The sequence below is a fragment of the Galendromus occidentalis genome, unplaced genomic scaffold, assembly GCF_000255335.2.
Source record: "Galendromus occidentalis unplaced genomic scaffold, Mocc_1.1 scf7180000077442, whole genome shotgun sequence".
In the NCBI taxonomy this organism is placed as follows: domain Eukaryota; kingdom Metazoa; phylum Arthropoda; class Arachnida; order Mesostigmata; family Phytoseiidae; genus Galendromus; species Galendromus occidentalis.
The window spans coordinates 238,751-251,631 of NW_003805430.1; the positions used below are offsets into that span (position 1 = coordinate 238,751).

The 12,881-nt window shown below is 51.3% G+C and overlaps 2 protein-coding genes across 3 annotated transcripts; one reads left to right on the top strand and one right to left on the bottom strand.

Annotated features, from left to right (window-relative positions):
- Positions 1 to 2,609: 2,609 nt before the first annotated feature.
- mRpS21 (mitochondrial ribosomal protein S21) lies at positions 2,610 to 4,022 on the top strand. Its single transcript, XM_003743253.1, has 2 exons — positions 2,610 to 2,940; positions 3,730 to 4,022. The coding sequence occupies exons 1-2, from the start codon at positions 2,853 to 2,855 to the stop codon at positions 3,903 to 3,905; spliced, it is 264 nt and encodes an 87-aa protein (XP_003743301.1). The 5' UTR covers positions 2,610 to 2,852; the 3' UTR covers positions 3,906 to 4,022.
- Positions 4,023 to 11,054: 7,032 nt separating this feature from the next.
- LOC100898033 (uncharacterized) lies at positions 11,055 to 12,018 on the bottom strand. 2 transcript variants are annotated; one of them, XM_003743254.2, is made up of 5 exons: positions 11,950 to 12,018; positions 11,783 to 11,864; positions 11,533 to 11,666; positions 11,315 to 11,433; positions 11,055 to 11,223 (listed from the first exon to the last, which is right to left on the bottom strand). In XM_003743254.2, the coding sequence occupies exons 1-5, from the start codon at positions 11,985 to 11,987 to the stop codon at positions 11,093 to 11,095; spliced, it is 504 nt and encodes a 167-aa protein (XP_003743302.1). In that variant the 5' UTR covers positions 11,988 to 12,018; the 3' UTR covers positions 11,055 to 11,092. The 2 variants fall into 2 exon arrangements, with proteins under 2 accessions (XP_003743302.1, XP_003743303.1); XM_003743255.2 differs by having other exon boundaries at positions 11,983 to 12,015.
- Positions 12,019 to 12,881: the final 863 nt, after the last annotated feature.

Sequence of the window (12,881 nt, forward strand, 5' to 3'; positions counted from 1 at the left end):
GTACGGAAGAACGAGTGAGGAAGTCAAAAGAAAAATACGCACGGCCGGAGAGTCCGAGCAGATGCCGCTGTGACACGCGAGCAGCAACTACTGTCAGAAGCGGAATTCTGCAGGAGATGAGACAATCAAACCGTGTGACGGACGACGCGGACTCGGCTCCGCTCCCGAGTAGAACGGCAGTCAGAAGTGACTTCGGCTACCTAATGATGGCGAATTCATGGGGTCGCTGCCATTTGCACACAAAGCTCCATAGACAGTCGGCGAACAAATTCCAGAACCGATCGGAATGCGCCCAGCGCCGTCACCTACCTGACTACCCGTCGTGAGCTAGGAACCATGTCGCTTCTAATCGATCAAGGCATCCCTTTATCTTTCAGGGAAGATTATGGGCATCTTGAGAAAATCTGAATCGGAAACCAGACCAACGTATCGGCTCGACATGACGGCAGCCGCTGAGTGAGCGTCGTTTCTGATTAGCGAAACCCGACGACCGCCTCGCAGAACGATTTCATTCATCACGCGGCAGAAGATAGCAATGAGTTAGAGGGAGCTCCGGCGAGCTTCTCCTTCTCAGGTGCTCCGTAAACGCTAACTCGTTAATCGAGCAAGTCTCCCGGAGACATTCATCCCCCGACCGCATACCGAGAGGGAGTGCATGGACCTCGGCATCGGTCAAACGACGAGTTCAATGCTTTGCCCTTACAGCGTCACGCGGGCTCGAAGCGTTAATGAGGAGCTCGGAAATCTTCTTAGTTTTCTTCCGTTGTGAGTAAGAGACGCTATCGAGAGGCTCGGAGGCGCCGTGTCGCCGGTGACATAATCGTCCTCTTAGAACAATGCCGATGGACGTGCCGGCACTTTGCGGCGCTACCGCCGTCAGACAACGATCCAAACATGCGAAAGAACAAGCTCCACAGTTGTGTTCACAGTTACAAAATGACTGTGAAGCGTCTGATTGAATACGAACTTCTCGGGTTACCGAAACCGTTTCATATGTCCTGTAAGCAGCCTCAAACAAAGTCAAGGAAACCCGTTCGCAGGCCTGTCGAGTGACGCCTCAGCATAGCGGCAAACTACTCTGTACAGCAATCGTTCAATGATATCCCAACAAACGCTCCTCAGAGCGCCCAATACTCGCTTCGACTCGCTCCCGGGGAGGTTTCGAACCCCTGCTTGAACCATTGGGTATGGGAGCTCTCGTCCGTAGACGGCTGTGAGATGCGGAGTGAAGGCGCCGGCCGGGCTCTTGGGGTACTTTCCCCCCAGGACGGGAGTCCTGTCCAATTCTTCCAGCTCCCCCCTGATTCTGTTCGGTGAATCGGATTTTCGCGGAAGGCTCCGTCCCGTTGCGGAAGTTATCGTACCTGTGTCAGAAGCGCTTCATTCGGGAGGCCAGTAACCCGAAATTCCTGTCCCTCGAATGGGAAAATATGAAACATAAGAATGACAGACCAATGATGCCGTCGATCTCCCTACGGCCTGTATGCACTCGCGCGCGGCTGATACTAGTTGCCGAGATAAATATAGCACAGGCTGCGCGTTTGAAGTCTGAATCTTGCATCACAGCCTGCAAAAGCTGAATGAGAATAATCTCGATCCGATGCCGGTCATTCAGAATTCCATTTCTGGAACAACCTCTGAATTAGGGGGGATATCACTGTCTGAATGTGTAAGCCGAGTCAGATGCTTCTGAAAAGTCCACCGCCATACGCAGGGAATCCCGACCGCGTTGCCCCTGTCTAACTAAATCGCGTGGTCTAAGAAAATAATGTTTTCGTAATCAGATATCGCTTTCGAGTACAGGATGTCGCAAGAAGCAGCCAGCTTTTCCTCGCCGAACGTCGACATTCCACCTATTTTCGACTCCATCTTGGGTGGCAGGCAGATCGGTGAGCCTAGTGAGCCACGCCTGAGAACCAGACCTATCCACACCAGAAGGGACGTCGTCCCGCCGAGAAAAACCGCGAATCGATTCACATCGGATCCGGTGGCGACGAGAGCTCATGCGTTACTCGACATCGTCGAGGACGTTTTCTTCGTCGACTCGTAATTTTCCCGACCTCCTGATAGAGTCAACAATAGAGGAAGTTCTCGGGACGTCTTCTGGCCAAACCAAAAGAATTGTCGGAGTCGCGGCACGTGATGTAATACTATGTATCTTTGGCCAGAACTGATTCCCCTCCATGATCTCAGACCGTCTGTCGACGTTGGCTGACCGACTCACGGATCGATACAAGCAAAGTCGGAGAACACCCATCACACCTTCTCTATGACGTACGAAAGGGACCAACAGGCTTCTCAAGGCCGTCAAGGCAAAATATTCGGTCTGGGTCGTATCTACAGTCTCTAAGAAATCATTGGACTCACCCATTATTCGAGGGAATTTTCTCCATAGATCTCAACAAAATAATTCAAAGCAAAGCTCTTCACTCGGCTCGAGTTCGCCACTCGAGGCCCCAGAGCTCGGACCTTGTTCCGAGAGAAAGGGAGTAGGCCGGAGACCTCCTCCCGACGGTCTCGGCCTGAGTAACACCGCGATGGCATAGTATGGAAAATCCGGACTCACTTTCGACGCTACCCCTCTCCCTAGAAAGCTCTTGAGCACATTCGTCCGCTGGGATTTATTTATCCGTAAACTTCGTTAGCTACGGAACTCGGCTGTTCAAAATGAGCGCCGCGCAGTGCGCATCTCCGGCACTTAGCGCCGTATGGCTCAGATCGTAGCGCTGTAAACAACAGCGACCGTTCGGATACCGGAATTCGCGCGTTTCTTCCTTTATATCTTCCTCCAAGAGGAATTCTTATCCTCGATTCCGTCGTACTGTGCATGATCGAGACCCGATCTCTTCGTCATGAGGCATAAGATGTTCATAGGTCGGACAATTCTCGTCCAGAACGGGAAGGTCGAAGAAGCGTTCCGGCAGCTGAACAGAGTCCTAGGTGAGACATTGCAAATTAAGGATACCGATTACGAGTTCTCGAATCGTCCCCTGCCTTCTCGACACGCCCTGACTTCAGCGTCAGTTCCTAACGGATGCCCCAGGGTCTTGCCGCGGTGAGAGGGTCTGAGGTTGCCCACCGGCCAGAAATACTTCGCGCCGTAGGATCCGCGCCGTAGGATCCGCGCACACTGCGGGATTCGGCTCCAGTTTCGGAACTTATGCGACGGACCTATGACGACATTTGACGTCCGCCCACCGGCCGCCCGCCCCTCAGGCCGTCCAAGTGAATGACATTCCAGTCGAGTAGACGAGCAAGCGAGCAAGCAAACATCCGAGCAGGCAGCAACCGCTAAGAGTCACTCAGTCGACAGATCGTAAATATCGGCCAGAGCAGATTTTCTGCTGCCAGGCCATCAGACGGCGTAGAAGGTTATCAAACCTTGTGTGGCGTTACGCAGCTCACCGTCATCGGACCGGAAGGACCCACGTTATTGTCGGTCTTCCTTGAAATCTGATGTTGCTCAGCTTCTGCAGCTCCTGCCCTTGCCCTCATACCTTTAGAACATAGGCATTTTCCATCCACGGAGTCTTCCCTCGCGAAGGATCGCGGTCTCTCCGCAGCTCGCTGTTGCAAGCTCCGGCCAGTCGACAAGGAAGTACATCTCGTAAAGGACGGAGGAATTCATGCTCGTTCCGAGCCGATCGCCCTTAATTCCATGCGCTGCGTCTCGACGGAAACAATAATTGGAGATGTATCCCTCACAGCGATCCATTTACTTGTTTCCAGGAATCGAAGGCATTTTCGATATCTACAGACGGAACCGCTACTTCGAGAGACCTACTCTCAAGCGTCGGCGAGTCAACTATGAGATCTGCAGGGCTATCTACGATGAAGACATGGCTCGTCGGCTGAAGCTTACTCTCCGCACAAACCGAGCTGATCCATGGCTAGGCAGTCATTGAAGAGAAGCTTACACTGAAGATATAATTTTGTTTTTCATAAATATAGAGCAGAAATGCGGGACTACGAGCCCGACGAGAGATAAATCATTGTCCTCAATCGACCGGGCGACCGACCAATTGATTGATTGATTATTGCCTGTCGTTATTTTCTAAACATCTGGGATATCACGCAGGAAGTCTTCGTGGATTCCCATCATCGCGTCCGATGCGGAAGAATCTGCGGGTCTCGTGCCGATGACGCTCGTCAGCAGCGATTCAACTCCAATCATTAGTCAAACGGTCCACTTTATTTTGCCTGTGACTTAGAGTTGGAATATTGGATTTACATGTGAGATGGTGAAAACAAGTTGTGTCTGATCATGGCTCGGTTGCTTTACGAAATCCATTCGGAAGTTGATTTGTTTATGACGCGCCCTGCGTTCCACGTCGAGTTCTGACGTCCCCGGAGCTGGCGCTGCGACTAGATTTCGTTTTTGAAGGGAAAAAAATCACCGAACAAGCCTTGGATGCATTGACCCTTCCGACAAACTCGGTTTCGGTACATCTGGAATTCACAGGCCAAAAGAATTAAGCGAACGTGAAATGACGTTTGCAGTGTTCGACTGTAATCCATTCGATAATAACTCCATGAGACGACGTGTTCGATTATTACGTCATCGATTAGAGCTCTTCTCGCGATCACTGATAAAATCGAAAATCGAAGCAGCATAGTCAGATGTGACAGCTAGCTCTTATCATCGGGCGCGAGAGCCGTGACATTTCCGCATGCGACGAAGTCGATTCTACGACGCAACACCGCTTGCATCGCAGGTTGCGGATCCTGAAGGCTGAGGATTATATTGTTGCCAGAAAGGTCGACGCAGATTTCACCGCCCATTGAGCGGGCATTTCGAATCGTTTTTCCATAATCTTCGTGCCTATCAGACTCTAAAGTTTGCTCTTAATCGCCAGTCCTTATATTGTTCCACTCACCAAACCGAGACCACATTTTGATCCATCTGGCATAGCCACCAGAGCGTAATGGAGGCCTTCGATGCACTGCACTCTGCAACTCACCCCGGAATTCAGAGCCATCGCGTTCGAGGTCTGCAGAGGAACAATGAGTCAAAGGCGGAACGAACCTCGGATGGGACCAAATTCCCACGATGATCGAATGCTCTTATCGATAAGAAGGGCTAATCTGCAAGCTTTACGGAATTGATCTGCAGCAATATGAATGCGATCAACACGTGTCTGTTTGCGGGAACTTGCTGGTTGTGAACGATTCCGGCGGTCAGCGGATATCCGCGTAAAATACTCCGAGCTGAAGAATTTTTACATCCGTTCCAATCATCGCCTTCGAGCTCGAGACGATGTTTCTTTATCATTCGGGAATGTTTGAAAACCAGATCTAGAACAGGGGAACTCACGAATCCATGCTCGAGGCATGCACTTTTCGCGTTCGTCCCGCCTGGGGAAACGCCCTCGGTCGTCGCATCGAGATCTTGATCCACTTCCGTAGTTCCACCGGCGCGGAAGATCGCCGAGCAGACAGCGCCTTCAAATATTCCCGTTTTTAAGTGAAATACGAAGCACTCATGACCAGCTGATTCACCGTAAGCCTCAACAAGTACCAAATCGCATGGAATCGATTCTCGCACGTACCTCCAAGGAGAAGACTCGTGAACAGAATCAAACACCTCCCCAGCATTGTTAGAACTGCTCACAGATGTCTCGCTCGGCGCCTTTTTGTACTCGGCGCTCCCTGCGGGGAACATTGAGCCCTCATGTCGAATCCACCTGCCGTCGGATGACTAGGTCACCAGGTTGCTGCGGGTCTGATTGAGAACCGAGCAGCTGATGTTGTTTCTCCTGCTTTCGATTCCGGTGGATTCCGTGGAGTGAAACGCAGCGATGCCGCCGCTCGCGGCCTGCGACGTCATCGAAGTGGTTCCATTTCTCATCCTTCGTGGGACATGAGCCTGAGCGCTTCAGGATTGGTCACCGAATATTCCCAGCCGTTGAATCACCGATGATAATGGGAAGCGAATTCTGGACGCCCTCCCACCGGGCTCCCTCCGTCCCTTTCCCGCTGGAATCCTGTGGGTTCCGGCGTCGAATCAATCTGAGAAAATCTCTCGGACTCGATATCGCAGATTCTCCCACCAACGACCTTTGGAGAAAAGCGGTTTCTAGATATAAGGCAGGCTAAGCGGCCGCTTAGAGTCGTCCTGTGGATGTGTAATTTCGGTCCTAAGAGTCACCTCTTTTTACTGGACCATCAATCTCTCACTGGAAGATGGATGCTTCCCGCGAGCGCGAGATCTGCGGAGAGATAAGATCGAAACCAGTTTTGCCATGTGTTCCTTTGCAGCTTCAGAAAGGATTAAGAGCTTCGGGGCTCACCGAATTGCCCGTGTTTGTCGACCTGCGAGCTCTCGCAGTCACCCGTGACGGAAGATAATCGTGTCATCATGGAGCTCGATTTTCGCTAACGAGTCTCTCCTGCGAGGCCACTCACCTGGGCTTGCTTATCCAGGAGCGGAGAGCTTATCATATTATTTTCATCATCATTCGCTAATATGCAGTTATCTGGAGTAGGGCGCGATCGCGAAACTTAGAGCATTCGATTCAGTGCATCGCTTGCGGTACCGGGTTCATAAGGTGATCTTTGACGTATGGGTTTCTCGACGCTGGAGTCTATCGTTGTTCGCCTCTGTATCGTTCGCTCGGCATCTTGGTCTTGGTAAAGCGGATCCTAACGAGGCTGAGGGGTAGATCGTCGGTATAGTCGCTGAGATCAGAGATTGAGACTCCCAGCTATACAGTGAGTATCCCACCTGGAGTCGTGTGGGTTTGATAATATATTCGGACATCATTTTATAAACCAGATTATTATTTACTATGTATTATATATCTTAGGACTCAGCGCTCGTTCGTTCTCCCATAAGCAAGCTCCAAGAGCTCTCCCGAATCCGTCTGAGGACGAAGCCGTCGAGAGACTGGAGAATAAGGTTGAATTATATCGGTAGCCTCATAACTCGTGGACACAGCCGGGAAATTAAGGGCGCTTTCAGTGCGATGTCGCACTTTCGATTTTTCGGCAATCTAACCACTCTACGATATAATTCTTGCTAAGCCTGCCCGATCTCACGAGCGGGATCAAGTGGAACTTTGGGCTGGAATTGGACGGACCGAGCTTATAAGGAAGTATCATCTGGCTGAGAATTAATCCCCGTAATCTCTTACCGAAGCTCTCTAAGTGCTCCGCGGAGCATGTTTGTCTCAAAGGATGCCGAGGGCACTTCGACGACTGGACCTAATTTTCCTGTTGAAGGCTCTTTCAGCCCCGTTTGGCTCGGATTCGCCGTGACCGAACGACACTCTTTCTGCTTGGAGGAGATCCGAATGACCCGTGTGGCTACCGGCGACGATACCGATTTTCGCGCTGCGGAGGGCGAGGATTATCCTTGTTTCCCATTGTGCGGCGGAACGCTCTTATCTCGATCTCGATGGGAAGTCATTGACCGCCGGACATCGGCAGAAATTGGGTTTCGGTCTCTACCCAGTCAATGCCAGAAAAACGTATTCATGCGAATTTCCTTCGACTGGTGGGTAATGGCGATTGACTCTGCTCAGGGAGCTCCTCCTCTAAGCTCCCAGAGCATGCGCAACATCGCCACATGGATCCCCTGCTGCAAAGCCGTAGCCCATGTGCCTCGAGCAGAATCTCGTCTCACAGTTGTACTCTGGAGCTTCCCTTCCGCGACCGTAGGAGGCTCTCCCCCGAATGCGAGGAGCCGTTCGTCTAATGGTATGTCTGCAATAATTGTGTGAGTCGTGACTCCTTAGGATAGTGGGGCAAGCTCTGCGAGATTGTTCCTGAACTCCTGGAGCAAGTGGCGTTCGGCCCACGAGCTTCCGGATACGATTCAGGATCCTGTGTGAGTGACTGGAGGCTCGACCTCCAGCCCAGAATGTCACCCGGAAGTCCGACCTAGGGAAGAGTGCCTTGTTGCCATATGCCCGGCCACTTTGGCGGAGGTGTGAGGAAGGGAGGGAAGGGGGAATTACCCCCTCTGGATTGCAAATTCAGCTATTCCACGTCAATCGGATCGTTTCAAGCCCCTTTGATGATCACTCGGTGCCTCAGCGCTTGACTTGACCCCCTATAGGGACTCAGCTCCCCTGCAACGGTGACGGCACAGCGACTCACAGACTGAGGAATGAACCTCTCCGATGAGAAATGAGGCCCGCTCCTGCGCAACTCTCGATCGGGGATTGAAGCATTCGCCGATCGACGCCGCGCCGTTGCGACGTACTCCGCCAGGTATACCGAGAAACAACAATCGCATCTGTGCTGCGAATCATTTCCGAGGGAAGAGCGCTCACTGCAGGTTCCGTGATTGGAAGCGACCAAGGACGGCGATAAGTAGCGAAACGGGCGAGAACAGGAGCTTGCGGTGATATGCTTGAGGTTTGAGGAGATTTTCCACGCCACAAACCTTTCAAGTTTTTGGGCGGAAAATGATGTCCCGCTCTAAATTGGCCCCTCGCGTAGTCTAGCAGCGTATAGAGTACATAAAGACATGAGGTGGGTCTATAGGGAAGGAACGATCGCCGCTTAGAACGCAAGTTCAGTCATCATGGTTTCATTCACTAGAGGTCCTAAAGGAACACTTCGAAGCCTCGATGAAATCAACCATTGTTCACCAGAAAAACCCTAGCCTGAAAGTCAAGGTAAGTTTTCGATACTTTCATAGTCGGGGATCTACTGTCCTCTGTCTCACGTTTCTTTTCCTACCATCCTGCCTATGCGGAGGGAATCGATTTTTTTTCCGCAGGAGGTTAGAGAGGAACACACGCTGTCCGACAGCATAACGGGATATTTTCGGCGCCAAGTATCCAGTTCTGCTCGTACCAAATGAGCTCCAATCGTGTCGCTTTCTCGATCACAATTGCATCGTCCAACTTCGATAGAGCCCAGACGGGAAAAGCGCGGCCCCACTCGCCTTATGTCACGGAGCGATCATTCTCCGAAATCCTCGAACGCGGAGTACGTGAAGTCCATGCACCATCGATGCGCATATGAGAGAATCGTCAAAGAACATTCGAGAGAAGGTAGGAGGACCCTAAGCGGCCAGCGTCCCACTGTCAAATCTTTCGGAGGTCCCGGCTGTTCCGCCTTCCCTTAGCCCAGTCTCCATCGGATGTGATCATTTTTCCTGAGAAACATTTTTCGACCCGCCGCGGAAGGCGAACGAATTTTCAGCCCACCGCGAAGAGAATCCCTCACGCGGCATCCATGGGATGCCAATCATTGAATCGATCTGTGCTGCAAGATGAGCGATGGGCTGACTCTCTGAGTGAAGGAACTGCGGAACTGTGGAATATGGAAGGGGGGAACACGGCAGTCTTGAATTGGCGAACGGTTGATTTCTCGGAATTGAGTTTGGATGCCCGAGAATGAGCAAGTGAGAACACGTCTTGCTTCCCTGACGGTCACGTCACAATCTGTTTGTTTATTAAACGTTACGACGACAAAGCGTCGAGAGAGTTCATCCCTTTCCGCCGCTATGATCACAAGATTTTTGACAGGAACCTTGGCCGGGCAACTCCTCGGACGGGAGCAGATGAGGAACGGATGCAATCCGCTCATTCGTTGTAGCTCTCCACTGTCGAAAACTAACAGGCGTCGAACCCGGGATATCTTCTCACGTGATCGAACGGATCGAAATCGATGTCGCAGCGAGTCAAGCAGGAGCCAAGGCTCCACGAGAGAGGCTTTCCGACTAGTTGAGAAAGGGCAACACGTTATGAAAAGGGTGGGAAGATTCTGAGAGAGTACTCAGTACACAAGCGACATCTCGCTCCGAAAATCTCGAGCTTATGGAATGCTGTTCCCTCGCGACGAGAACAGCGACCCAATCGTCTCCATACGCACCGAGTATCAGGATGGAAACCGAAAACCCAAGAATCTGACACAGACAACACATATCAGCCCACCAAATCGAGTGAGAGCTCTTCACGAAGAGCTCAAATTCCCTAAGCCATGCTTCGTCGCGACTCCTTGCTCCGGATGAGTTCTGGCATCTCGAGCTGTTCGGATCATTTTTGACTTGCCTCGTTCGGCCGATCGGTTTCCCCGTGTTCTTCTCGCTCAGCTCGACTCATCAACCACAGGAGCTTATTTGCCGAGAATATTTGATTTGTGATCAGCGGTTACTGTTCGAGATTTCAGTCCCGATGCTTTGAGCTCAAAATCCACTCCAGTACTTCCACGAACGACATTAGGCAGGAACGCCGCTGGGCGAGAAGCTGTTCGGAGGACAGCCATGACACGAATGATAGGAACGAATGTTCGAGAGGAAGTCTCGGCTGCCACCGAAGCAGAGCTGCAGTCGCTCGGGGAATGGAGGCAATCGTATCGGGGCTCTTCCCAGATTTCATCGTAGGAGGAGAGGGGTCCGATGATACCTCCGCTTATGCCATCAGTGTTGTATTCATTCACACTTTCGATCGCATTGTAGCTCGATGGGCAAAGCCATGGTTCGTCGTCATGTCTACGAAGCGCCCATTGCAAGAATAAGGGAGAACGAAGCGGAGCGGTTCTATTCCCTCCGGAGCAATGAGCGAGCGAAATTCAGATACCAAAGTACCCCAGGAATTCAAGTACCTATACCGGGTCTGTTCTCGTAGGATATCATATGGATACGCGTCCTTGAGTCCCGTAATTCTGAATGATGAGAACATGACCAAGCCTAGAGCGACATGAGAAATTTCCGCGAAGGCTCAGAAAGTGAATTGTATATGCACACGGCCTTGGAATGCTTGGATATGCTCCAATGCCATGCAGTGGACATTTGACTCAGCAAAAACTCTCGGAAACGGCTGGGTATGCGCAAGGATAAGCTTCCACGATCAGATAATTCCATCCCTGCGTCTGAGGACATTCGCTGATCGCAGAGGCTGCGTTGAACGAGACGACCCCGAAGGTGGACGTTTCACAGACTGCAAGCGGCAGGGAAGGACCTATGGGAGTATGATCGACGACTTGTTCCTATCCGCATTCACCATTGACTCGCTGCTACGCGCGGCCGGCCCCCATGACCCATGACTAAGTGGAATGTTCTTCTCTCGTGGATTTCCATGAACGAATACGGATCCAGGCATCAAAAATGAATGCTTCATTCCAATAATCATACACATCATGATTGCTCATCATCACAAATGCCATCGGAGAATTCGAAGCCGTCTTCTTTGACCGAATCTCTAGCACACTTCAAGTCACATTCCTCGGTGGGAATACCGACGATCCAGATCACTGCGGTGTCGTTGGCTGCAACAACGGCAATAGAATTTTCAGGACTCTCAGCTTCTTAGAGCGAACATGTTCGATAGATCCGAACTTCATGTCCGAAAGTACTCACAGAAGCAATTGACTACGTAAATGGTAGTATCGACGCGAGTCGGGATGATGTATTGCCGATAGCTGTCGTCAGGTGATACCTCGTTGTATATTCCATCGTTTTCTCGATCGAAAACATATCTGAGAAAAGGAGAGCTCAGTGGAATCCACATGGAGATTCTCGGCCGAGGACGAATCTTCGAGAGAGACCCAGTCGATTTCCCCGAGTTTAAGTCTCACCGTGGCTTCAGGTCATCCGATGACTCGCTGTCGATGTCCCATGTTACTTGCTGTCCATCCTGGTCTTGGGTGATATTCTGCTTGAAGCATTTATTGTCCTCGATGGAGACGATCAGCGATTCCTTGCCGAAATACTGTGAATAGGACGCGATTGATTCTGTGTCTGTCGATCTCCTGCCCCGCAGGATCCTCGATAGAATGTTGTCGGATTGTGGATTCTTCTCCTCCTGTAGCCATCATCAGAACTCACGTCCTCGAGTCGAGTGTTGCGTTGGTACGACTTCGGATATTTACAAGTGTTGGCTATCTGCTTATCAGTAGCGGTGTACGCCCTGAAAGGAGCACATACGTGAGAAATTGCTCGAAAAGCTCTGGCGAGTCCCCGATCGATGCGCGGACGAAGAGTTAGTACTGAACTGGGCTACGAGAGCGGCGATTAGGAGGACAAACTTCATATCGGCATTAGACCACGGAAGATAGAGTAGACCCTGACTCGAACTTCCTTATAAAGGTGACAGGTTTCCCCTTCCCCTTCGAATGACGTGATGCGGGAGCCTTCCTCTGCGATTTTGGAGGGTATACAGACGAGTACGAAAGCTGCCAGCTCCGCACATAGGTACGAATTGATTGTTTTTTTTACTATTCGACGTAAGCGTTCAAGTATCCCTGGTATTCTCATCGTGCGGGGGCGTTATATTCGACTGGGATCACCCAAGGACAGGCCGATGTCACAGTCTTCGGCATTGTATCGAGTGTCGAATAGAGTGCTGACGATTCTTGCAACGGCAGTCGTTTTCGAGCTCGTGGAAGCCCTATCATCCACGTATTCCCGGGTACCACCCCCGATTCCTGACTCGCGGGAAATGACGGCGCTCTGAGATTTCTTCTAAGTGGAGCCGCGACCGGATTTCTCTTTCTGGACAAGAGTGTCGGATTTTTTCCCTGGTGCATCTGCACACTGGATCGCGTGGCCCTCCGGTCTCGATCCTGGGATTCCGCAGAATCGAGCTCTGAAAAATAAGCTCACCCGAGCTAGAGTACAATCAACTCAGTCCCTAGATTTCTCTGTGCATAGAAACGTCGATTCGGAGCATCTGAGGGAAGATGCCCTGACTCCAGCCGAGAACGAGTTAATGACAACCACCCCGAAATATCCATCATCCCAAGCTCGTCTAGAAGTTTGATGTATCCATTGCAGAATGGCGCCCGCAGATCTGACGCGGGAGAGAAGATCAAATGATACGATTCGACTACATCACTTCATCAGATAACGCTCTTCGAAGGTTCGACAGCCCGAGTATTGCATTCCGGACTCGTCCCGCAAATATTGTCGGTAAGCCATCCCTGAG